At 45.1% G+C, this 27045-nt stretch overlaps 1 protein-coding gene and 1 long non-coding RNA gene across 6 annotated transcripts in view; both read right to left on the bottom strand.

Annotated features, from left to right (window-relative positions):
* Positions 1-558: 558 nt before the first annotated feature.
* On the bottom strand, positions 559-4008 carry LOC125164164 (uncharacterized). Its single transcript, XR_007151662.1, has 3 exons — positions 3593-4008; positions 3010-3302; positions 559-1306 (listed from the first exon to the last, which is right to left on the bottom strand). It is a non-coding gene; the product is annotated as an uncharacterized LOC125164164 (long non-coding RNA).
* Positions 4009-13124: 9116 nt separating this feature from the next.
* LRRC66 (leucine rich repeat containing 66) overlaps positions 13125-27045 on the bottom strand; it is a 26019-nt gene continuing 12098 nt past the window's right edge. For 3 of the 5 annotated variants that reach the window (XM_047856808.1, XM_047856807.1, XM_047856809.1), the window contains 3 exons: positions 23846-24015; positions 17653-17845; positions 13126-15883 (listed from right to left, as the gene is read on the bottom strand). In XM_047856808.1, coding sequence (XP_047712764.1) covers positions 13647-15883; positions 17653-17845; positions 23846-24015 — 2600 coding nt within the window. In that variant the 3' untranslated portion in view covers positions 13126-13646. Of the gene's footprint in view, positions 15884-17652; positions 17846-23845; positions 24016-27045 lie in introns of all 5 variants that reach the window. The other 2 variants (XM_047856805.1, XM_047856806.1) reach the window with 2 other exon arrangements.

The following is a 27045-nucleotide window of genomic DNA, read 5'->3' as shown; positions in this document are numbered from 1 at the left end:
TTTTATAATGTTTGTTTTTGAGAGAGAGAGAGAGAGAGAGACAGAGTGTGAGTGGGGGAGGGGCAGAGAGAGTGAGGGAGACACAGAATCCGAAGCAGGCTCCAGGCTCCGAGCTGTCAGCACAGAACCTGATGCGGGGCTTGAACTCATGAACCATGAGATCATGACCTGAGCCAAAGTCGGACGTTTAACTGATGGAGCCACCCAGGTGCCCCTCACTATTGAAATTTTATGAAAATGTCTTAATTTTTGTTATTAAAAAAATTGTTTTTAGTTTATTTTCTGAGAGAGAGAGAAGCAGGGGAGGGGCAGAGAGAGAGGAAGAGAGAGAGAATCCCAAGCAGGCTCCGCGCTGTCAGCACAGAGCCTGGTGTGGGGCTCAAAGTCACGAACCATGAGATCATGACCTGAGATAAATTAAGAGTTGGACGCTTAACAGACTGAGCCACCCAGGTGCCCCCGAAATGTTTTAAGTGAAGAAAAAGACAAAGTCAGGAAGAGTAAACATTCTTCCTTTAATTTTAAAATTTTCTAGAGCACAAGAATTCTTCCCAATAAATCATACACGGTTGTTATTAGCGGAAATTGGCTGCATTTTCCTTTGGGCATTTCTGAAAGTGAAAAGTCTGGGGCCTGGTTCCCATCGTGATTATGCGTGTCCTTTCTAACGTAAGCGCAGCTCTCGGGAGTTGGAATTTATTTGTTCAATCGACAAATGTTTGTCGAGCACCTATTTTGTGCCAAGTACTGTCCTTGGCCAAGGGATGCTATCGTGACCAAGACAAGATTTTTGCCCTTATTGGAAGACAGACACTGAAATGATAATTTGGCAGATAATTCTAGGAAGTATGAAGACGACGGTAAAATGTGATAAAGAATGCTTTGTATGGGGTATGCTACCTCAGACAGGATGAGATGGGAAAGCCCAGCTGCGAGGGTGAGCTATGAGCTGAGACCTTTATTACAATGAGCAACCATGGCAAGAACCACAGACAGAACACTCCGTGCCCAGGAAACGGCAAACAAGAAGGCCTTGCAATGGGGCCACACTGGGCGTGTTCTGGGATCGGAGAGAAAAGCCAGTGTAGCTGAAGAGGTGAAATGAGAGTGGCAGGTAGTCGGCTTGTGGGGGAGGCAGGCAGGGAAGGTGGCACGGGGGTGCTGTGGGCCAAGTGGGGGCTGAGCTGGGAGGTTTTACAGGACAGTGATACCGCCTGGTGGCTGCATGGAAACTATCCCTGTATTTTCGTTGGAAAATAACAAGATGGCAGTTTGTACATTCACTTCTGGGTCAGGATTCAGATGTCTGAAAAAGAAATATTTCATGTTCTGCTTAGTAGCAATCTTCTTCGTAGGCATAGAGGTGTACGTTAGCATTTCCTCCAGTGTTTTGAGTTGTGCTCACACAGTTCATGACATTATGTACTCAAAGACAAAATTTCCACATGCTTCCGTCTTTAGATTTAGACCATCCTAAATGGCCGGGCCTTCGTAACTGAAATATAAATCGAATCAATTTATACATTGAGTTTTCCTCTACTGACAGAAGTAAGGCTGTAGCCCATTACATTTTCGTACTTTTGAATTCAGTTTAACATTATTTATTTGGATATGTGCTTTAAAATGTTTATTTATTTTTGAGAGAGAGAGAGAGAGAGAGGCACAAGCAGGGGAGGCTCAGAGAGAGGGGAAAACACAGAATCCAAAGCAGGCTCCAAGCTCTGAGCTGTCAGCACAGAGCCCAGTGTGGGGCTTGAACCCACGAACTGCAAGATCATGACCTGAGCCAAAGTCGGATGCTTAACTGATCCAGCCACTGAGGCGCCCCGCACATGTGCTTTAGACAATACATTGAGATTCTTCCTGCATGCATGCATACATCACTTTATAAAATGGACAAGAGTCCAGCATGCATGTTTCCTACCTCCCTGGCTTCGCATTCCTACCCCCTTGTCTTCACCTCTTCCTTCCCAAATGTGGAACTGATTTTTTCTGGACAGCACATGTTTGTACTTCTGGTGCAAGAAGCACGTCTTTGGGAGTCTTTCACTCTGGATTCTGAGCTCTCTGAGGACAGGACTGTGTCGGTCCTGTCCCACCCCGTCCTCCGTCACACCCCACATCCCATCCTCCCTCACACCCCACATCCCATCCTCCCTCACTGGCTTGCACAGTATTTTGCACATCAGAGGCCTTCCGTTGAATTGTAGGATAAATACAAGACTGTTTCTGCGCATGAGTCAAAGTAGTCCTTACGGCATTTTAAGCGAGCCGCAAAGTTGACTGGAAGCAATTCGTTCCAGACTGCTGAGTCAGCCAAAGTCAAAGCTGATGCATTTTGAAGCCGGGAGGTGGGGGAGTAGGTGGAGAATGTGTGTGTGTGGGTGGGTGTGTGTGTGACCACAAGCCGCAGCACCTCCAACGCGGAAGGATCCCAGGAAGGCTCTCCATTTGGAGATGGCAAGCTGTTACATAATCCACTCTCCCTGTTATCAGCGCTCTGCTTCTGTGCAAGGAAACACTTTTGCAATGATTCGGTTTTGTCACAGTTTGTTTCTTTTTCCTTGGTAACTGCAGGCAGGACTTGATGTTCCCCGCCCTTCCCCCCCCCCCCCCCCGGCTGGATTTGGGGGGTGAGTGAATTTCCATTTTTACTGCTTTGTAAATCATTGCCCAGGCTTTGAAGGAGGCACTTTGGTAGGCACGGGTGGCATGTGCTTAATGCCTAATGCAGAACATACCAGACGTCTAATCACCTCTTTGCTGCGGCAAATGCATCGCAGCCGTACTTGCTTTCCTCCACCCTGGCTGCAACTGCAGACCCTGTGTTGCACGGGAAAATTTTCAGTTCATTTTGGTGGAATGTTAAAATGGGGTTGCCAGGTAAACTGCAGGTCACCCTGGTGAATCTGAATTTTAGCCACAGAATAATATTTTAGTATAAGTAGGCCCCCAGTACTGCATGGGACATAGTTGAATAGTAAAAAAAAAAAAAAAGTATTTGTTTACCTGAAAGGCAAACGCAACCGGGCGTCCTGTATTTGTATTTCCTAAATCCGGCCGCCCTGATGAAAATCACGGTGGCTTGCCGGCCGGCAGATAGTCGCCATCGGTAAACAGGGATGGAGCATTTCTTGTCGGTTCAAGGTCTTCTGCTGTGCTCGGTCTTTCCACGGGAGGGGAGCGAGGCCCTCACTGTCCAGCCGCCATGTGGTGCTGGAAGGAGGCAGGGAGGCCGGTCTCGGAGCAGATGGGCCTCTGCCAGCTGGGTCGGGGCTGCTGTGGCAGGAACAGCTCCAGCGCTACTTAATAAAAAAAATAAAAAAAAATAAAAAGAGGGGGATGGGGATCAACGCAGGCAGTTTTAGCAGTTAGCATTCTATGGCTCTAGCGTCCCTGCTGCCTGGCCCACGGAGGGAAAAGGCATTGTGGACATAGGGAGGATGGGGAGAGGAGAAATGCAGCCCCACCGCCCCCCATGCGGGGTGATGGTGAGTGCGAACGTGGAAGGGCCCTGGAAGATGGTGTGTGGAGCCCAGATGGCAAGAAGAAGTTTAGGCGGGAAGGGTGGAAAGCACAGGGCTACACTCACCTGTGGGGGAGCACCCCTGTCCCAGGGAGTGTAGCCCTGAGGACACAGGCAGGCAGTTGCTGCAGCAGGCGGATGGTTTCCTGGGGCGGGAGTATCTGGAGATGCTGTGCCATCCTGGGAAGAATGTTCTAAATCTCCTGGGGAGCAGGGCTTCCATACCCAGCAGGAACGGCAGACCGAAGGTGAGGACTGTCCGCATGGATGCGGGATGTCCCAAGTGAGTTCCAGTTGGAAACGCGAACTAGCTAAGTGACCTTGGGCACATAAATTTACTTATCTGCTCTTCAGTTTCCTCGGCAGAATCAGGCTGGAGAACCTGGTGGGCTCTTACAGCTCTGATCTCATTATTCACCCGGAAACTGCTTGAAACTGCTCCGAATTGGAACAATGCTTCCCCAGAGGCAGTTCAGTTACCTATGTCATCTGTAAGAAAGAATAGAATGACAAATTTGGGGGAAGGGGGAATGGAGGGGAAGTGACTTGTTGTTTCCTGCATAATTATCAACATTATTTCTCACCAGCCACCTGAATCAACAGTCCCTCCTCCTTTGCTGAAGGAGGTGTGAGATACCATTCAGGGAATGTGATCAGCATAAATAAACTGTAGCTAAGGCAAAACAGAAGTGTACCTATAGTAATTTTGGTATTTGCAGAGTCCAGAGAGTCTGGAAACAGTACCATTTTCCTTTTTTTCAGATTGAAGATATTTGTAACAACAGGGCCCTTCTGGGTAGAGCATTAAGTATATTCACTATGTTTCTGGAATACACACACACACACACACACACACACACACCTATACATATATATGTATATTGCATACACATTCGAGACAGAGAAAGCAAATATTTCTTAGTGAATCTAAAAATAGTCAATGAAGGTGTATGTAACTCTAGATTTTTCACAGCTGTATTCAGGTAGCTGCTCTTTAAACAAAGCATTGCACTTGAATGGAAAATGAGCTTTCAAATCAATGAGATATAAGAAATGACTGTAATGTTTGCACTAGTTATTAAAGGCATTAAGTACAGAGAAAGACTTAACTTTATATGCGTGCAAAGAATTGATAGGCAATATCTAGTATTAATAAAACATTCTCTCTTCCAAAAACAGACAGCGAGGGGTGATTTTTCATTTTTGTTCCTTTTGGAACTTTACATTTGATTTGAAAAGCATTTCTGATTTCTGCACCAAATCCCGGGTAAGAATTACCAGAACCCGTGGGCTCATGCTTTCCGGCACAACTGGTTAATGTGCTAATTCTCCTTTTTTTATTAGCTACACCTAACCACTTTTCATTAAAACTGGACAGTCAGCTCTATGTTCATTTTATTTTTATGAAATAATTCACCAAATAATTAGTTAAAATCTGACTTTACCTTTAAAGTTCCATTCAATATTGATCCTGGAATGTCGGGGGTGGGAGTTATGTATCAAACATGATACTTCCTCAATGAGCCGATGGTCCAGATGCTACAGGGCACGGGTTGCTTCAGGACTGACATTCTGGTTCTGGGCCTGGAATCGGAGGCAGGTTCTTTTTTCTCTAAAGCAGTGGATCTTTATGCAGCCCCACGAGGTATGGGTAGAACCCCAGTGAGCTTCATTGCCATCTCCAGCCCTTCTGGGTAGAGCACAGAGCATTGTCAGAGAGGGGAAGGAAGAAGGAGTTGCTCTGATAGTCCAGAGTCTCCAAGCTGTACCCCGTGCACCTCCCAGCGAACATCCTGTTGCCTTTGACGAACTGCAGAAAAAGTCAGAGGGCCCTCTCTTTTTATGCGGTCAGTCGTGTTGTTCTGACCCATATCAAGTAGGCCAGCTTTAAGGGCCTGGACTATGCAGGTACAATAGCCTACGAATCCCATAAAAATAGATGGCAAAAAGTGAGACCTTCATTTTAAGCACAATACTGGGGCCTGAATTTAAGCTGCTATTTCGCAATCAAGCTTCCTCAGCCGGCTTTTGTCTTAGTAGTTGGGAGGACAGTCCGATGACTCAAGAAAGCATGGTGTTTTAAGGAAGGGATAAGCTCCCAAAGGAGACTATCCAGGGGCTTCTTCCTAGACACAACTCTGTCAGAAAAACAATGTGGTTCAAAGCAGAACGAGATATGGCGCCCGGGTGGCTCAGTCGGTTAAGCTCCGACTCTTGAGTGCTGCTCAGGTCATGATCTCACGGTGGTGGCGTGGAGCCCTGAGTTAGTTCAGGGCTGAGCATGGAATCTGCTTGGGATGCCCTCTGCCCCTCCCCCACTGAGGAATGTGCTGTCTCTCAAACTCCAATTCAAGGGGATATGTGTATCTTGATGTTTACAGCAGCATTAGCTACAATAGCCAAATTCTGGAGGCAGCCCAAGTGTCCCTGACTGTTGAATGGATAAACAAGTTGTGTCGTATATTATTTGATTTTGAGTTATAAATAATTCTGTGGCGGGGCAAATTTACGAAAGAAAATCAAAGTGTGGAATTTCAGTAGGTATGTCATAGAGAAAATCTAAAAGAAAGCCAGAGAATTAATGTGAACTCTTGTATACAAAGGAGATCACTTCTAGCTCTGCCCCTAAATAGCCCGCCTGGAGTTACCCCAAAGCTACGCTTGTTACCCTCTTGGGCCTTGGACTCACTAAACAACAGAAATTTAGAGGCCAAATGGGAGTTCCTGGTAAGGCTTTTCACAGGGGGTTATGCTCCAGCACAAGGGAGCTGGTACAGAAAGCTAAGGGTCCTTCGGGCTAACTCCCCATACAAAAGGGGGAAAAGCTTTTAAAGGGGCAGAGGCGGGGAAAGGAGTGACCGCTAAGACCTTTGGGGCAGGGAGACATACAGGAAGTTGGTGAGCAGGCGCAGTGCCCAGAACATGCACGCGTGTTGTGGCATGTGAAATCTCCACCTCTGGGCATCATTTTTCGTATCATGATGAGGGAGAAAGTCAGTGAAAGGTCAGTGCTGGGGTCCATCTTGGCACAGACAGGTTTGGCCAGGTCTTCAGTCTTGTAGTTGAGTCCCTCCTTGAGCCAAGCACCCTGCTTCCGCATTTCTGCAAGAAATGCTACTCATGGGGCACAGGGTTTCAGCTCTCCAGGAATGCTAGATTTTGTGGTTCGGGTTGAGGGGACCGACACCAGTTCCTGCCTCACACTCCATAGAAATAATCTAGTCTGCATTCCCATGCCTAATTTTTACACGCCAGTACAATATATTCCTCTATGTTCAGATAACAGCGTGCAAACAAACCACTCAAAGACGTAGTGGCATAAAACAGCATTTTACTATCATCTCTCTCAGTTCTGGAGGGTGGTGAGTTCAGCTGAGTTGTCAGTGCTGTGGATCTTATAGGGTTGCAATCAGGTCGTGGCTGTTGCTGAAGTCACTGGCTTTATTCATAATGTCTGGCATCCAGGCTAGGAGGTCTGGAACATTTGGGAGCTGGTTGGGCATCTGTCTCTCCATGTGGCTTCTCCACATGGCTAGCTTGGGCTTTCTTAGGCTACAGTGGTCTTAAGGTGATTGGACTTCCTCTGAGGGAGCTGGCTTCATCCAGAGCAAGCTTCCCAAACACCGGCGGCGGCAACTGTAAAACTCCTTATGACAGTCTCCGAAGTCCTTCAGTGCACTTACACTGTCTCCATTGGTTAAAGCAGTCACAAATCAGCTCTGATTCGAGGAGGGGGAAGGACAGCCCCCACCCCGCGATGTGCCCTGCATGTGCACCGAGGGAAGAGTCGATGGCTTCACGAAGCAGGTTTCTACCATGTGAATTAGTTCACGTGCGATTAAAAATGATGTCCGTCTAACCTAGAACTCAAGTTTGATCATACCAGATTTTTTTTCTGTGCAAGGGAAGCTGGCAGAGCAAGAGTAGAATTAGAACCTTCAGCAGGAAAGAAAAAAAAAATCCACAAACTAAGCAAAGCAGGATTTCTTTAGTTGTGTTTTATGAAAATTAAAAATGAGCACGTGCACCGGGCTCCCCGGGGATGCCCAGATTGGTGCATCCTGGTCTTGAGTCACTCTTGGCTGCTCTGCCTAGGAAGCCCCTGGCTCAGATTTCGTTCAGCCGGCATTGTCCCAGCACCCCCGAGCTCTAACTAAACTGTGGCCAGCATTTCCATTCAAGAGACCATGTGAATTTTTCACAACCACCATTGTTAGCCTCTAGCTGTGCCTCCCTGCCTGCCTGGGACATCCAAGGTGACTGTCAGGTACCAATGACTGTTTTCCTTAGCACTCTGGTTACAAGGTTGCCTGACTTTTGAGTGGTCTCCCCAGTTTTATGTCTCAAAGTCCCATGGTTTTTAATGTGACTCTACAGAATGTGACGTTTTTCAGATACACAAATTTCATATCATAGCAGGAAAACCTGAACTATTTATCCTCTGCTGAGAGAAAGCAGGAATCTTTGGAGAGAAGCTGATTCCATTCTTGGGGTAATGTTGTAGCCTGGTGTGGAACATTTATTGCCAGAAAGCAATGATGCTTTAGAAATTCTGGAGAAAACACAGAAACCAGGTTAAGGGTGGAGCCATTGGCCAGGTTACCACAAATTGAGTATCAAAACAAAAACAAAAAATTATGGTTGATTAAATATGTTGAGTCATGGGGCATCTGGGTGGCTTAGTCGGTTAAGTGTCTGACTCTTTTTGTTTTTTTTTTATTTAATTATTCCGAGAGAAAGAGAGAGAGAGAGGGAAAACAGAGGGTGGGTAGAGAGGGAGGGGGAGAGAGAATTGCAGGCAGGTTCCGTGCTGTCAGTGGAGAGCCTGATGTGGGGCTTGAACCCATGAACTGCAAGATTGTGACCTGAGCTGAAACTAAGAGTCGGATGCTTAACCGACTGAGCCCTCTGGGTGCCCCCGACTCTCGATTTAAGCTCGGTTCATCATCTCACAGTTCGTGAGATTGAGCCCCAAGCCTGCACATCAGTGTGGAGCCTGCTTGGGGTGCTCTCCCTCTCCCTCCGCCTCTCCCCTGCTCATTCTCTCCTTCCCTCCTTCTTTCCCTCTGTCTCTCAAGAATAAATAAATTTTCTTTAAAAAAGCAATTCACTTATGGCACTGGTTGCTCTTCAAGAATAAGATATTTCCCCCCAATTTTATTGGGATTTAATTGATGTATAGCACTGTGTAAGTTTAAGGTCTGTAGCATAGTGATTTAAGAAGACTAAGATTTTAATGTTTCATGTTTTGGGTTTACAGTCACTGGTCCGAGATTTATGTAATAGGTTTAGAAGCATGTGAAGGTAAATTATACAAGAGATTTTTCAAATGTTTCTTAGATGAAAACTTGCTATTATGGAATTGTTAGGCTGATAAAAATTTGAGCTACTCTGCTAGAAAAATGCAAAAACGTTTATGTTAATGAAAAGTAAGACAAGTTTTAAAGACCATTTATGTAATCATAGAACTGGAGACTCATAAAAATAAATGAAACTAAAACAGAAGGAAAATGGAGGTAAGAAGACCTATGGGGGGGTGCCTGGCTGGCTCATTTGTTGGAGCATGTGACTCTTGATCTCAGGCTTGTGAGTTCAAGGTGTAGAGATTGCTTAAAAATCAAATCTTAAAAAAAAAAAAGATCTATGGAACTTAGGTGGTTTCAAGTTTGAGGCAGTTTGTGGGCAGAGCCCAAAGGTGAGCCATTTTGGAAATCTGGAATTCACAGGCCTCAGATCTCACTCACATCAAGTAATGTTAACCACGCTTACAGCAGGCACGTTGAGAGGGGTTTTAAAAATTTGCTTTTATAAGCACTTGCTGAGAAACAGAGCTACTTACATAGAATGCCTGTGATGTTTATGCCACATTACCATAAGCCTTTTCTTTTTTTTTTTGGAAGCATGAAGAAAAACAAACAAAAAGAGTCAAAACCGTGTCTACCTTTGCTCTATGCTGCTGGAATACAAAGTAATTTTTCACTTCATAAAAGAACTGTCCACCCTGAGATGATTTGCAGCTTCATAGACTTGAGTCAGAACTGAATGTCACCTAACAACTGGAAGTTGGCCCACAGATGTCTAGAAGAACTCAATCACACCATGTGAAGCTTTGTTTCTTCCACAATACACAGCCGTGCCGTGGGGGCCCCAGGGAAGAAGGCAGTGGTCCACTCTACTTGGGTGGAATTGGGTGAGAAAGACTCATGGAGGAGGTGATCCTTAAACTGTATCATGAAAGAAGGGTAGATGTTTGCCAGGCAGATGAGGCTGAGTTTAGTGGAAAGCTCATAGGTGCAGCCTGGAAAGGGGGAACAGTGTGGACTAAGGTGTGGTGGGGCGTTATAGCCCAGTGTGTTTGTAACTTTGAGGTCAGGAATGAGGTAGGGCACAATGAAATAAATACTGGATGGAAAACTGCCTGGAAAGCAGGGCCAGATCATGGACATCCCTGTACATTGTACTAAAGGGTTTGTTTTCACTCATTTATTTAATACATTGTTGTATGGAAAACCTAAATGACAGACCTGGGGAGGCAAGACACATTTTGTTATTGTTGTTCTCCTGGAGGTTATAATATACAAGGGGCAGACAGACGTTAAATCAATAATCACAAATATACCTATTTAATTTTACTTGGGATAAGCTCTTGTCTGTGAAGGACGATGCTTATGTAATGAGAGTTTGTAATGGAAAAATCTAACTTGCTCAGGGGGTCCAAGAAGCCTTCCCTGAGGAAGTGAACATGAACGTGAGAACAGAGTAGGGGTTACTGAGCCAGAGGAGGGCTTGTTTGGGTGCGGTCATTGGGTGGGGTTGGGAAGTACATTGAGGACAGTTGTGACAGGGGCAAAGACCTGGGGACAGGGAGTTATCTGGGGCTGAAGTGAAGCAGAAAAGCCTATGGATGGACTCCAATCAGGGGAGCCTCATGATCATATTTGCATTTTAGGGACTGCCCCCTGGCTGTACTGTGGGAAATAATAACAGCATATAGGACTGGAGGTAAAGAAACCTGTTGGTGTGCTATTATCTTAGATCCGGTGGGAAGGTCAAGTGAGAGCAAAAGCTGGCAGTGTGGACAGAGAGGAGGGGCTAGATTTGGTAGATGTTTAGGGGCTAGACTTGGCTGTTCCTGCTAATGAATTAGATGTGGGAAGTGAGGAGGAGGAAGTCAAAAGAATGACTCCTGGGTTTCTGGATGAAACAACCGAGTAGATGGTGAAAAGGGGCACAGAGGATCAGATATGGTGGGTGGAGAGGATTAGGCGGAGCTAATGAGCTTCATTTTGGACACACTTGGTTGGAGGTGCCTATGGAAATATCCAAATGGCAGCTGGATGCGAGTGTGAAGTTCCAGGAAGATTTCAGAGCTGGAGTTACAGAAACAAAAAACATCAGCAGTTAAGGTGGTGGTGGAATTGACAGTTCACACAGGGAAAGTGGATTGAGTGAGAAGACGGAAGACAGGTCCTGGAAAGGACCACACCCTAGGAAACATAGGTATTTAACAGGTGAGCGTAGAAAGAAGAAGTAGAAAGGAGCCCGAGGAAGAATGACCAGAGAGGTAGAAGAATCAGAGGTAAGGGCATGCTGGATATTCTCCATTTGCCCCTCCAGATCTACTTTCTTCCCTTCTTTATCATCCTTTGTGGCCTGGAAGGCTGACCTCTGTGGACTGCAACTACCAGCTCTCTTGCTCTCTGGCTTCCAGAGGTCAGCTGCTGGGAGGCACTGACAGGAGAAGGGAAGGCCAGAAGAGAGGGAAGCTGGGTGATCTTTCCCGCCACATTGTGGATTGTCAGCGGGTGTCCACACTCAAAGTCCACACTCCCGTTGTGCACACCAAAGTTCACACTCCCGTTGTGCACACACAGCTACAGTTCTTTCGCCTCTGCAGGCCTCGGGGTGGGAAAGGCACCCTCTGTTGCTTGTCTGTAGGTCCCTCACCTTCCTTTGCTAGTCGCTCTTAATCCTGTCTAGATCTTTTCAAGTGGTGCCTTCATTGGACTGTCTCCAGTCTCCCTGTTTCTTGCCATCTGTGTCTTGCTGGGATCCTTGCCCTTGAAAAGAGCTAGCACAGACCACAGGATGAGTTTCAAGGTGGGGGTGGTCTACAGTGTCCAATGCTGCAGAGACCTTGTTTGAGGAAGACTGAGGAGTCCCTGGTATGTAGCAGCTGGAGGTTGTCGTGACCTTTACTGGCACAGGTCAAGGGCATGGTGAGCTGAAGCCTGATGGCAGTGCACTGAGGAGTCAATGGAGAGCCACTGAAAACTCCTCTGAGGAATCTAGCTATGGAAAGAGAAGAAGGTGGTATTTTGAGGGAGCCGTAGGGTAGGGTTTTGTTTTGTTTTGTTTTTTTACTTTTACTTTTACTTTACTTGGGCATGCTTTAGCCAATGGGAAGAAGCCATTAGATAAGGAAAGCTTGTAAGTGAAAGAATGGGGAGTATGAATGGATCCATGCCCAGGACTGTAGCAAGAGCTAAACCTTGACCACAGAATGCTCACTTCTTCGACGGGCCAAGGAGTGTGAATGTGGATAGTAAATGTGTACTGCTATGGGGTAAGGAATGAGGAAGTTTCTTCCTGACAGCCTAAATTTTCTCAGTGAAATTCAAGGACAGGGAAATTTCAAAATAGCAATTGTGAACAACAGGGGAAAAATTGATCCAGGACCAATGAAGACCTCAAAAGTTTGCTAAGATAAATGAGTAAATGATTGGTCTAAATGATGTAAACCTGAATGCAGGATGAAGTTATAATGTCGCCAGATAAAGTTGGAAAGTTAGGAGGTGTCTATGGAATTTGGCATTTATATAGGCAGAAGGGAGCATGGGAAGTTCTTTGTTTTGTTTTAGTAATCTCTACACCTAACGTGGGGCTTGAACTCACAGCTCTGAGATCAAGAGTCTCATGGTGTACTGACTGAGCCAGCTAGGTGCCTTCATCAAAGATTTTTGAGTAATGGAGAGATGAAGAGAACATAAGACTTTTGGGGGAGTAAGTGGGGACATGGAGAAGTACCAATGGTCACAAAAAGGCCTTAAAATAATCTAGGTGATAGATAGGGATGTGCCTTATTTTGAGGGTAGAGATTACAAACTTAAGAGTCACTGAGGAGCTAGATCCTATAAGACTAGTGGTGATGCCAACAGGTGAATTAAGGGATGGTTAGTTCCTTTCCCCAAACTCACTCACCTCCGATCCTAATCACCCTAAATAAACACTCTAAGTTAAAACAGGGTGCTTTCTATGCAAATACTGGTTTGACATAAACTGCCTCGCCCTATCCAGACTTAAAACGCCACACTTAAACGTCTCCTTGTATAGACATACGCTGCATACACTCCCACTGCATAGACCTTAGAGGCTACTCAGATCTAGGAAATAAAAGACAGAGAGTCTGAGATAAGTCAGAAATTTTAACTGGCTTTACTGGGTGAATGTCGTGATGCTATTGACCAAGAAAGAGAATGTGGGAGACCATGTTTGTGAAGGAAAATGATGAATTTTAGGTCCCAGGATGATCTATGTGGATTTGGGCCATTGGGGTTGAGAATGTGAGTCTGAAGCTTGGGGCTGGGCCTATTCGTACAGATGCAGGCGCCATCTGTATGGATCTGTTGTGAAACAGCAGGGTCCCAGGAGAGTGGTGTGTAAGAAAAACTGGGAAGAGATCCTTGAGGAATGCTCTTTGAGAGGGCAAGAAGAGGTGGGGAAGGAGTGTCAGAAAGGAAAAGGAGAAAATGCCAGAGAAGTGGAGAATGAACAGAAGACCACAGCTCCTGACAGCCCAGATTGGAGAGTCATACTAAGGAAGAGATAGTTGAAGATAATGGCAGAGTATCTTTTCCTTGTACAAAACATATCACGTCTCTTCTTGAAGACTGATTTTTAATTTACTGTTTGGTCTACAAAATGGTCCCTCTTTTAACATAACTTATGGGGGAAAAAAAACCAATTTAGAGTTACTCTGAATCCCCCCCAACTTTGTAGTTTCATGATCGACCTCTCAAAAGCTATGATGTCCTTTGTGCAGAATTTGTTAAAATGGGTTCAGCTGTTCTGTCCGGTGCTTCGGTCTATACTAAAATGTTATTTGAGTTCCGTTTGACTTTCAAATGTCCTGGTCGCTGTCATAGTAGAGCTGGTCCTCACACAGAGAGCCAACTCCCAACAGATTGTTCTGGGTCTGCATTTGAGTAGAGACGTTACAGTGCTCCTTTTCTGACTGCGACACGTTCTCCTGTGAATATGTATCCCAGTCTCTATCACCAAAGGGCTCCTGTGCTCCTACTGAACTGGTTTCATTTGGAGGCTCTTGTAACAACGGCCCCTGGCTCCTGGAACTGTTTTCAGTATAATCCCTCTCTTCTCTTTCACACTGAAGAGCTGGCTCGTCACCACAGGACTGTAACAATCGAGTTTGGCTTATAACCTTCCTGGAATCATAGTCCTCAAGAGGACATGTCAACTCCTCATTTGCATCAGTGTCTATCGGGTGGGAATTCATGTTGACCCCTTCAGGATTTTGTGGTGAGGGTCTTAAGTTTTCACCTGTAGTGACCTTGAGAGGAGTATCATTTTGAGCTGTGTTTCTCCCCTGAATGCAAGGTTCGTATTTGTAAATATCTGAGTCTCTTTCATGACAGTCACTCTTATCAGAATCTGAGGGAGCTTCAGGAGAACATGATGGTCTTTGTGGTAAGACATCTACACTGAAAAACTCTAAGTCTCTAAGTGAGCACTGCCACTCTACTGCCTCAGATTGGAGAGCTATGGCATAATCATAAGTGACCTTGCCTGCGATCACATCCCTGAGGGGACTATTGCCCGGTGATCCAGGCAAGGTCAATGCATCCTCAACTGTATGAGGGTTAGAGGCACTTTCCAGATGAGTCTCGTATAAACCAGAGTCTGGACCAAAAATGAGAGGTTTTTCAAAACGATCCTCCTGATTCTCACATTTCCCCAGAATCTTCTGGAAAGTGCTGTAGGCCTCAGGATCCTCTAATGATGTAACATTGTCCTTCCTCACCCCTGAGTCCCTGTCCTCTGGGGGCCCGCTGGCCCTGTGGCTCTCCTCGCCATGTGCCTCTTCTTCGGTCACATTTCTTTCATCATCTGAACTTGAACTGAGGGTAAATAAAGACCCTTCATCAGAATCGTAGTTGCTGTCCAGCTCGCACTGAGGGTCAAAAGGAGCATGTTTCTGCTCTGGTTCCGTGTTATCGGGCGTGACACGCAGGTCACAGCCCCATCCCGGAGGAAGGACTGGTGGGGATGGGTTCATCTCTCCTGGGTCACTGAGTGTGACCTCGCTGGAGCAGGCGGGAAGCCCCTCCTCAGCACTGGCCCTCGTGAGCCTCTGCTGCTGTGTGTTCAGCAGATTCGTGTAAATGCTCACTTGCGTTTCCTCCGAAAACTCTGAAGGTAACCATTCGGTGTCCCCTCTTTTCTCGTTCTCTGCAGTCCTCTGTGCTTTCGTACATGCTTGCATTTTAGAGAGAGAAGCTGTCATTCCTTGTGAGGGTGGTGCGTTGAATTCATCCGAATCACTATGAATTGATCCAGAGACAGTTAGCAATCTGCCAGCTGCCGCAGGGACGCCCACTGAGTGCTCGCTGAGAGAATCTTCCTGGGCCACCGTCGCATAATTTATTTCTCCAAAAACATCTTTCTGGTAGATGTGATCCTGTCCTGCAGGAGTTGGTTCCTTATGATCGGCGTTTGTCTGTCCTCGGAGAGTGGAGCGGGCCTCGCTGTCACTCAGAAGTACGTCATCCTTTCCACTCCCAGGGCCACTGTGGTCCCCGCACGGGCCCCTGCTCTGCCGGCTGCCAGAAAGAATTCTGTCGGGGAGGGCAGCAGCATCGGGGCCTGCCGGGGCCTGCTGCTCACCGAGGGGCAGGTCTGTCCTCAGGCCCTGGGTGTTGCCTGCAGCTTCGATGTCCATACAGAAGCCCTCGTTGGAGTACGCGTTATCCGAACTGGGCCTTTTGTGTCCGCACCTCTGTTGCCACAGTCTGTCCAGGAAAGGCCTGGCAAAAGCCCCCAGGCAGAAAGCCACGAAGAACGTGATGAACACCGCCAGGCACACCGCCAGGGTGAGGTCCTGGGAAGCCTCCTCCTTTACGGGGCTCCTGACCCATCTCGGCAGCCGGCTCCGCTTCTCACTGGGGTGGGTACCGGCAGGGTCCTTGCTCCCCGGGGTGGAAAAGTGCTTGGATGGTCCCTCCTGGGGCCGCTCGGCTCTGCCTGCTATGAGGCTTTTCATATGATTCATAGTAACGAGAGGAAGGTGGGTCTCCCTGGAAATTCTTTGGGGAGTCCACCGGTAGGCCTCCTCGTTCCCTGCAAGTGGGGTGGGGGAAACGCACAGTGAGTGGACACTGAAGGAGGGCTCTGGTGGCTTCAGAAGCTTGCGTGAGTCCCCCTCAGGGCCCTATCTAACTACATCTGAAGCGTATAAGCAGCCTTACTGATGGATCGGGCGATTGTCTAATGCCAATAGGATGTCTGTGGCTCCCTGCGCTTGTGCACGTGGCTGTCTGGCTTAGGTCTGCTACTCGTAGGCCCAGGAGGCTGGGTGTTTCTTAGGCTTCTTGCCCGACTGCTGTCCAGGGGAGGAAAGAACTTGCCCAGACTGGAGGGGACATCTACGTCGCTCCTCCTTCCTCCGCATCCTCCCCTGCTGCACATTTCCGAGAACGTTCCATCAGGGCCCTGCAAGGCCCGCCCTGGCTCTGCCCACGTGCACCATTATCTTTCCCACGGCTAACGTTAAGACTTCCTTGTGGTCTTCGTGGATTTCTTCTAAACCTGGTAAGCATGGCCTTGCTTGTCCTTTGGTGCAGCCGTGAACAGAACAGAGCTCAGGGCTCACTGAAAAACACTTCCCACCCCACAACCAGGAGGGAGGGGTTTGGGATTTTTAGCCAAGATAGTTAATGGCAAAAAAAGGTTTTCAGAATGCTCAACTCTAGTAATGTGGTCTAGCATTTGGGGAAAGTGTCAGGGAACAAATCAAAGTATACTTTTGAAATATGTATGTTTTGTTTATCTATAGGAATATCTTTTCAGAGGGTTAGGAATTATTTTATTTTATTTTAATTCCGGTATAGTTAACATACAGTGTTATTTTCAGGGGCAAGCACTTTAAATAATGTTTCACATTTTATTTATTTATTTTTTTATGAAATTTATTGACAAATTGGTTTCCATACAACACCCAGTGCTCATCCCAAAAGGTGCCCTCCTCAATACCCATCACCCACCCTCTCCTCCCTCCCACCCCCCATCAACCCTCAGTTTGTTCTCAGTTTTTAACAGTCTCTTATGCTTTGGCTCTCTCCCATTCTAACCTCTTTTTTTTTTTTTCCTTCCCCTCCCCCATGGGTTCCTGTTAAGTTTCTCAGGATCCACATAAGAGTGAAACCATATGGTATCTGTCTTTCTCTGTATGGCTTATTTCACTTAGCATCACACTCTCCAGTTCCATCCACGTTGCTACAAAAGGCCATATTTAATTTTTTCTCATTGCCACGTAATATTCCATTGTGTATATAAACCACAATTTCTTTATCCATTCATCAGTTGATGGTCATTTAGGCTCTTTCCATAATTTGGCTATTGTTGAGAGTGCTGCTATGAACATTGGGGTACAAGTGGCCCTATGCATCAGTGCTCCTGTATCCCTTGGATAAATTCCTAGCAGTGCTATTGCTGGGTCATAGGGTAGGTCTATTTTTAATTTTCATGTTTCACATTTTAAAAGTTCGTTCTTTGATCAAATATTTGTTAAGAATTGGGGTAAAAATGCGACATTTTGGGGCTTTCTCTTCTGGTGAAATTTCTGTTTTTGACCAAATCTAATTGTTTCTGAGCTATTTAAACTAGGTTTCTTTGACCCTGTGAAGAAAATTATTCATGAAGTGAGAGAAATAGTTAGGTAGCAGTGATGATTCTGTGACACAGTGTGTGGCTGACTTAGTGCCATAATCAACATTTTTGCTTTAGGGAGACTGTCACCATTTCAAACAAGACTAAATTTTTCATGGGTCTTTTTTTTTTTTTTCATTTTGGCTGGAACGTTCTAGGAAAAAGAGGTACCACTGACTTACCTACAGACTGGCTGCAAATTATATTCCATGTTTTCCTCCAGGATTCAGAAATGAAATTTTGGAAGGCTGCCACACTATGGTCACACTGCCATCGATTATCAGCCAAGTCCACCTCCAGATGGGGAAATTCTAGGGCAATGAGCATCATTGGCAGGATGGTGGTGAGAACATTGTTGCTGAGGTCTACAACCTGCTTGAGAAGGAACAAATTTAGGACAGTCTGTGAATAAAAGACATTTGGAGACAAAATAAACAATACAGATATTGCTTACATTGGTATGGAGGCAATATGAATTTTGCACTGATGTGAGAGAGAATACTGGGTTTAAATTTCTGTTCTGCCCCTAGCAACTCTATCAGCCTCAGCAAACTGTTCACTTTTTAGGAACCTACCCCCTAGGGTTGTTGTAAGGATTAAATGAATGTGAAAGCTTTAAGTATTGTGCTTACCTATATTAGATGCCTAATCATTTTCCCTTTCTTCTCTCCTATGATTTGAACTGTTAGATAAAACTTAGACTTCCTGTTGTTATCAAGGTCTAGAATTAGATACCAGGTCTAGAATTTCTAGAAGCACTGTGATCTTGACAGTGACAGAAGATGCTGGATGATGAGTGCATAGAACACAGAACTGTGGTTGACCAGAAGTAGCAGAGAGATCTTTTGCATCAACTATTATCTCAAGGGTAGTAGTACATTTCCCTGCATCCATGGATACCTAGTATACACAAGATGACTAATTTTTCTAGTTTGATCAGAAATGAAGGGGAGAGACGCCGGGGTGGCTCAGTTGGTTAAGCGTCTGACTCTTGATTTTGGCTCAGGCCGTGATGTCACAGTTTGTGAGATGGAGCCCCACGTTGGGCTCTACGCTGTGAGCACAGAGCCTGCTTGGGATCCTCTCTCCCAATCTCTCTGCCCCTCCCCTGCTCCCACGTGTTCTCTCTCAAAATAAATAAACATTAAAAAAAAAAAAAGAAACGAAACGAAGGGGAACCTGGAAAACAAAAAGGATTCGGTGGCTCTAGAAACACAGAGCCAGATCTGCTGAAGTTGGATATGGCCATGACACGATATGGCAGGAAGAGCAGTTGGGTGTAGCTCCAGCTACTATTGACCGAGTGCTGCTGTGTACCAGGCCTTCCATCAGGCACTTCACATGCATTATCTCCAATCTTCTCCAAAGCTTCCTCAGAGGAGGAAACTGGGCTAGGTCACACAGTACTTACCACCTAGCCCCTGCTACTAGGGCCTGGTACATGGCAGGTGCTCAGTAAATAATGGAGAAAGGAATGAATGAATGAAATGGCAGAGTTGAGAGCTGATCTAGCCCCACAGCCGTGCGCCTTCCACTCTGGAACACACTCTCTCAGAGCCTGATCTCCCACTGCACTGGAGTGCAGGGCTGGGTGGGTGGGGGGAGGCAGCGGGAGGCAGAGGTGGGGCTTGAGGAGGGGCAGCTAGTCATTAGAAGAACAGAAAATCATAAAAGAGAAAATGCAAACCTTGCTGGAAGGAAAAAAAAAAAAAGGAAAGTGGGCCATGGATGAAAGCCAGAGAGACTGAATGTTATCCAGGTCAATTGTTTTCTAAACATCAGGGGAAAAAAACAGCACTGATATCTTGGGCTATATAAATTCCTAAGAAGAGCAGATTCAAACAAGAGCACCATGACCAAGACCACTACAGGTAGAATCGGAATTCTCCCTGAACTTAGGTAGTGAGGGCAAACTTTCCAGTGTTGAGTAACCAAGCAGTCTTGACTCCCAAGGGAGGGTTGCCAAAAATAGGAAGTAGGAGACCAGGAGGGGGATAGGGAGAAAATTAAACCACTTTGCTTGGCCCGGCCTGGCCTGGGACCAATAGCTTTCTTCTGTACCCCTCCTCAGCAACAGAGTGAAATCCTCTGATGGTTTTCAGCTGGTCACTTTCTTTTTAGTGCATTAGCTACATTTGTGTCACCCTAGCATCTTATTATATTACAAATCATGGGACTGAAAACAAAACTGAAGCAAGGACAGAAAACGAATCAAATGATTCAGGAGGAGTAATTTCTGAGAAAAGATGAAAGCAGAACAGTCCAATTTGGCTAAAGAAAGAAGCCATCTACCAACATCTGAAAGGGGTGTACGTTACAGAAAGATTGGGAGGCACCTAATATAGCTCCACAAATCACTGCATCTAGGAAGAACGGGAAAGATACAGAATGCTAATCTGAAATGTCAGTTTACATAGATCTCATTCTATCTAAACACGATGATGACTGTATGCTTTGAAAAATCTATCTGGCTTCTGGAAAGATGCCCTCACGGGAAAACACATAGCATAGTGCAAGTATTAAATACATCTCCTGAAAAAGAAGAAAACATCTATTTTAATATTCAGCTTTCTGGTACCAAATATATCCATCGAGTTCCAAAACCAGTTTTTAGAGTTCTTGCCAAACATGGAGAAGGGATAATGGAGAAGGAGAAATTGTATGGTTCTGGGCAGGTCAGGTGAAGCAAGAATTACAGAGGATTGAAAACATTCCTGGGGCTGGTTTTTAGTTGGCTTGTAGCATCTGTTGCATGCGAGCTACGGAACACTAATGAAGCACAGCAAAAATGCACAGGAGATAAAAACAGACATAGGGCAATTACATACACAAATACACTTATAATCAGTATCCAGTGTGTTAAACGAGGTTCCCAGGCAATCTGGCAACCTATTTGTGGTGAATTGGGGAGCACTTTCTCATCTGCTCTGATCAATACTGTGGCAAAGATGGTCCCCAGCGATCCTGCCTCCTGGTATTCACACCCTTGAGTGGTCTCCTCCCCTAGAGCGTGGGCAGGGCCTGTAACTTGGTTCTAAGCAACAGAATATGGCAAAAGCAATGTGATGTCACTCCCATAATCACATTATATTAGATTGTAATGTTTTTCTTGCTGGCAGGCTCTGTCCTTCAGGCTCTAAAGCAAGTTGCCACGCTGTGAACTGCTCTATGGAGAGGCCCCCATGGCACGGAACTGAGGGGAGGCCTCGGCTGACAGCCGGTAAGGAATTGTTCAACAGCTCACAGGAACTGAGTCTTGTCGACAACCACATGAGCTTGGAAGTGAATTCATCTCCAGCTGGACCTTCAGGTGAGCTTCCAACCCTGGCCAACACCTTGACTGCAGCCTCTTGAAGTAGCCTTAGCAAAGGACGAGGGACCCTGCCTGGCTTCCGGACCCCGCAAGTTATGAGATAATGTGGGGTTTGGGACTGCTAAATTGGTAGTAATTGTTACACAGCAATAGGTAACTAATACACCTGTTCATGATCATCTGCTTATTCATTCCTTTGCTCGACAAGTGTTTTAAAATATGTGTTATGAATTAGACATATGCAAAGCACTAGAAAACAAAATAGATTATGGCGTATGTCCTCAAGGAGCGTAAGGATTATGGGGATGTAGGCATTAACAACTAACCATCCCGAAAACTAAATGATGATTTCTGTTGTGATGAATGCAATAAGGAAAAAGCATAGCATATTATAAGTGTATATAAACGGGCAACTAATTCAATCTGGAGGCCCCGGGAAGGCTTCCTTGAGGAAGTGACATTGGAGGGATTCATAAGAGTTAGCTCTTCCAGACGAAGGATCAGCAAGTGGGGAGGCCTTAGTGTGAAGATAGAAGGAGTGCAGTGAGCAAGGGGAGAGTGGTTTGCAATGAGGCTGGAGAGGCAGGCGGGGGCCAAGCTCTTGTTGCGAAAGCTTAGGAGGGGTTCTAACAAGAAGTGGCACAAGCAGATTTGTATGTTAAACTAGTGGGATACCGTGGCCACTTTAGAATTTCTATATGTAGCCTACGTTTATAAAGAGCTTGGGGCGCCTGGATGGCTCAGTTGGCCAAGCATCTGACTCTTGATTTCGGCTCAGGTCGCTATCTCGTGGTTGGTGAGATCAAGCCCCGCGTCAGGCTCTGCACTGTTAGTGCAGAGCCTGCTTGGGGTTTTCCCTCTCTCTCTCTCAAAATAAATAAATAAACATTAAAAAAAAGAGCTTGCTATGTTCCAAATACTGTTCAAAGCACTTTATGTGTATTCAAACATTTAATTCTCACAACATTCTATGAGGAAGGAATGAAGTCATCTCTGTTTTTTCAAATGAGAAAACTGAGGCACAGAGACATTGGGTCACTTGCCCAAGATTGTGGGGCTGCAAAGTGGCAGAGCTTCGGTTTCAACTCAGGCAGCTGACCCCAGGGTCCACTCACCTCACCACCACTTTACTGGTCTCCCTTCAATAGCGGAGGGACTTGGGGGACCCTGGTTGAATGGGGGCAGTTGGAAATTTGTCTTGCAGCAATACTTGAATAACACTTCTCATAAAATTGGGAAAAATCAGCTATGGTGCTGCTGTCTAATCTGACGGCCACTAACCACCCATGTGGCTTTAGAGCACTGACCTGTGACTAGTTAAATTGGGATATGGGTGTGAATAATATACACCAGGGTTTAACAATGTGAAATAGCTCATTAATGATTTTTATATTGATTACATAACTTTATATTTGTTCAACGTTTATTTATTTTTGGGACAGAGAGAGACAGAGCATGAACGGGGGAGGGGCAGAGAGAGAGGGAGACACAGAATCGGAAACAGGCTCCAGGCTCTGAGCCATCAGCCCAGAGCCCGACGCGGGGCTCGAACCCACGGACCGCAAGATTGTGACCTGGCTGAAGTCGGATGCTTAACCGACTGCGCCACCCAGGTGCCCCTACATAACTTTATATTTGTAAAAAATATTTGGGTATACCAGGTTAAAAAATATTTTACCAGGGGCACCTGGTTGGCTCAGTCAGTTGAGCGTCCGGCTTCGGTTCAGGTCATGATCTCGCGGTTCGTGGGTTTGAGCCCCGCGTCGGACGCTGTGCTGACAGCTCAGAGCCTGGAGCCCATTTTGGATTTTGTGTCTCCCTCTCTCTGCCCCTCCCCCACTCACGCTCTCTCTCTCAAAAAGAAATAAACATTAAAAAAATTTTTTTTAAATAATAAAAATATGGATTACTAAACGAAATTCACCTACTTATTTTTACTTTCTGAATCTAGTGACTAGAGCCTCTAAAACTGCATACCTGGCTCACAATGGTTTCTCTCGAACAATGCTGGCCTACATGAAGAGTGAGGGTGTGTGACAGAGGATACGGGGCACTAAGTCTCTTCCTGAGACATCGCTAGATGTCACACCAGAGGCCCCTCGGCCTCTCTAAAGGGAGTACTGTGGGAGGATTTTACAATATCCCCCAGAGAAGAGGGAGGTGGAGGACAGTGCTTGGGGAAGGGACGGAAGCTGCTGGGCCCAGAGCAGGGCTTTGGGATGCTTCCCCCTCCCAGCTGTCAGTTCTTCAGTGAGATTCATTGCAAAGTGCCTGAGAGACAGGTGTCCTGGCTCCAAAATGTGACGTTGAGACCCCAGGATGGATGGGTCTGACGTTCAGAACAGTATGTGGCATGTGGTAATGTACAAGCATGAGCTGTTGTTACTATCATTTTTATATTTAGTGCCCAGTTTGGGTTTGGAAGCAACAGTGTCACAGGCCTTCAGGGCCCCATGTCATCCTGGGTTGCTGACATCTCAGCATTGACCAGCGTGGCTCAGGGGAACCTCCCCAAGTGTTCCAGATTGCACAAGACCCCAGTGACCTTTGACCCACCTTGCAGATCAGGGAGGGGGCCTCGATTATAACTCCGATTTAATTTCTTGCCAGCTGGTAAGTGGTAAGTTGGAGCTGGGTTTAGTTTGATTTAGAAAAATAATGTGCCAAATATTGGTGCTGGGTAATATGTTTGAATAACACTCATGTCCATGACTGAGGCATTTGATTTTTTAAAAAAAATTTTTAAATTATTTTTTTAATCTTTATTTATTTTTGAGAGAGAGAGAGACAGAGTGAGAGCAGAGGAGGAACAGAGAGAGGGAGATGCAGAATCCGAAACAGGCTCCAGGCTCCGAGCTGTCAGCTCAGAGCCCAACGTGAGGCTCGAACCCACAAACCATGAGATCATGATCTGAGCCAAAGTCGGATGCTTAAATAGACTTATCCTTTTTGACTAACAGCCAGTACTCCTGGGCACAGGGAATATTTCAATAGAAATATTCTTCTAATGTAATTGCCCATATGGCTACATAATGGAAATACTCTAAAAGTCAGTTTATAACCTGTAACTTCTTGAGGTCCTTGAAGGCTCCTGGATGAATTCTGAATATTTTGTTGCTCTTTAAGTTGAGGTTCTCCAGCCGTAGGCAGTTATGAAAGTCAGACAAACCTATCTGTGATATCCCATTGAACGACAGGTCCAAACTCTGTAATGACTTCAGTTTCCACAGTCCTGTTAAAAATAAAAAGCAAATTAAAATATAAATGGGTGATATTTACTGTTGCATTGTTTATCATGGTGAAAAAGTGGAGTTGCTCTACGTGGTTCTCAGTGGAGAGGTGGCTGGACAAAGCACGGTACAGCTGTACCCCAACATACTGTTCCGTCTGAAAGAGAAGGGGGGGACCGAGGGAGAGGGAGGGGAAAGGTCAAGTTGCAGAACAGCAGAGAGTAGGATTCCAACGTTCTTGGGGAAAAAGCCACATGCAAACCAGATACATATGTTCTGAGCAAGCAGAGAAAAAGCCTGGGAAGGAGATGAACCAAACGATCAGTACTAGGAACACTCCAGAGGTATTGTTGATACTATGAACATTACTAGGCATTCATGTATGTTTCATAGGTAGTAAGTTGTAGCTAGATTTTGTTTTCTGACAAAATAATCTAACTGGGTTTTGGTCTCTGTCTTTGTATTTCACTTGACTCCAGAGAGTAACCAGGAGGCCCATTTGGCCCAGAAAATAAAGGCAGAGAAGGAGGTGCCTGTCCTCGCAGACTTCCAAATTTGATTACTCGTCTGAGTCTCATAAGGCAGCCCTGCATTTTTACGTTTCCTTCCACTCTGTTCTCACATGTACTTTGAGTCTTTAACCAACTACTACCTAATAGAGCAGGTTGGTTCGATTCCAGAAGGGTTTGTTCCTCTGTACTGTCTGCAAGGACCTCGTAATCAGACTGACCATGCAGAGAGAGGATGACCTACTTCAAATAGCTGTCCACCCATGTTATCGTATGTTCACATCAGCCGTACAGGTGAAATAAGAGATCAGGAGGACAGCTCAATCCAAACATTAAGAGCAAGGCACATAGTGCTGAGGACAAATAGAGCATAGAGCCCGTGTGTCTGACTGAGTGATAAGACATACAAGAAAAAGTTACCAGTTATACAGGCAGCTACATCCTCACCACCCTACTATAAAACTGTTATTTGTCTGTCAGCCTCTCCATTAGGTGACCAGTCCCTTCAGGGCAGAATTCACATCTTTGTGAACTCCTGCCATGCCTGGAATATAATATGTATTCAATAAGCCAGAGGTTACGGTGTTTGACCTTCTCAGAGATTTAAAAATTATTGAACTAACAATAAAGATGCAATACAAAAATTTGCATTTCTAGCTTCTCTTGAAAAAGCTGAAGTTCCAACCGGCACAAGACAGTGTTTGGTGAGAGCCAAATGAGGGCTGCCTGCTTTAGATGGGGCAGACACTTACAGAAGATGATTTCTTTGTACTCACGCCTCTATTAAAACCGGGAAAACAAAGGATAGGCCAAGAAGCTGCCTGTTTAAAAAAAAAAACAAATGGGAGAGAACCAAGGCTGATATTCAGCTGGCAGATGCTAGTAAGAAGTGCTTCCATATTGGTTTGTAAATAATGATTGCGGAGCTCTCCTGTGATGCCACATGACCCTAGGCACCTCAGTGAGTCCCCTCCCCTGCAATGTCCACCCCCCACCAAAGCAGGACTCTGCTCCATCACGATGGCCAGGAGGCATGCAACTGGAAAGCCCAGGCTACAGTCCAGTTGTTAAGTATTTTGAATATAACCCCTGGAAAAAAATATGTTTCTTCGTGGAGTGAAGAATATTCCTACACATTTTCATTTACAAACATATGGGTCTGCGAGAAAAAAAAATGCAGCGTAAGACACCAATATGAAAGCAACTATAGTTTCCTTAACATTGTCGTGACACTTACCTGGCCTATATATGGATGTGAGCCCATAGTTCCCTATAGTAACTCACTGCTTAACTGAATTGAACGTGTACCCTAGGAGTTCAGTGGAGGGAAGACATCATTGTAAAACTCCTATGTAATTGTACACTCTCTTTATGCCCTAAGCATGTCACAAACATGTCCTTTTGAGCCTCATAAAGCCCTGGGAGCTGTTACCGGCTTGTAAATGACAAAACCTAGGCGCAGTGAAGTTAGGAACTTGCCCAATGTCATAGTAGGTGGAGCTGTGGAGCTCGGATTGAAACTCAGATCTCGTAACCATTACTGTTTAACCATGGACACTTCATAAGAAAAAAAAAAAAGACACGGGCAGGCCCATGTTTAAAGAAAAAATAGTATAACATGTAGTGGCAAAATGAATGGCAATACTAGCACAAAGATCAGGGGAAATTAAATGGAAGAATACTGTTGTAAGTTTCTTGTGTTATAGGCAAGTGGTATAATACCACATAAAAAACAGACTGTGATGTTAGGATGTATATCAAAACCCCCAAAGCAACCCCTAAAACAGCACAGCAACAGCAAAGAATTATGGTTAGAAATGAGATAAAGAGGATTAATTTCAAAAATACACCATTAATGCAAAATAGGCAAAGGGAAAAGGGGGAACTAAGAATAGAAGGAACAAATGGAAAAAAAATATCAATATGATAGATATAAATAATAGTCTAAAAACACCAATTAAAAGGCGGAGATACTCCGTTTGGATAAAAATTCAAGGGTCAACTGTATAATTCCTACAAGAAACCCACTTTAACTATGAAAACACGAATAGGATACATGTTAAAGGATGGAAAAAATAGTCTTTCCTGCAAATGGCGCTGGAATAATTGCATATCCTTAAAACTTCTATATGCTATTCATACTATGTACAAAAATTAACCCAGACTATTTTAAAACTATCATAAACCTAGCTGTGAAACCTATATTTAAACCTACATGTAAATAGATCATAAACTTAAAATGTAAAAAAGTAAAGTTATAAAACTTCTAGAAGAAAATATAGGGGAAATATCTTTGTGACTTTGGATTAGGCAAAGATATCTTAAATATGATACCAAAACACAATTTATATGCTAACAGATGAACTGTACTTCCCCCAAATTAAAAATTCTGCTCTTTGAAAGACATTGTTAAAATAATAAATACTCAAGCCACAGACTGGGAGAAAATATTTGCAAATCATGTATCTGTGAAAAGTCTTATATCCAGTATATATAAAGAACACTGAAAGCTTAATAGTTATA

This window comes from Prionailurus viverrinus, chromosome B1, assembly GCF_022837055.1.
Source record: "Prionailurus viverrinus isolate Anna chromosome B1, UM_Priviv_1.0, whole genome shotgun sequence".
In the NCBI taxonomy this organism is placed as follows: domain Eukaryota; kingdom Metazoa; phylum Chordata; class Mammalia; order Carnivora; family Felidae; genus Prionailurus; species Prionailurus viverrinus.
This window is presented reverse-complemented; position numbering and strand designations above follow the sequence as displayed.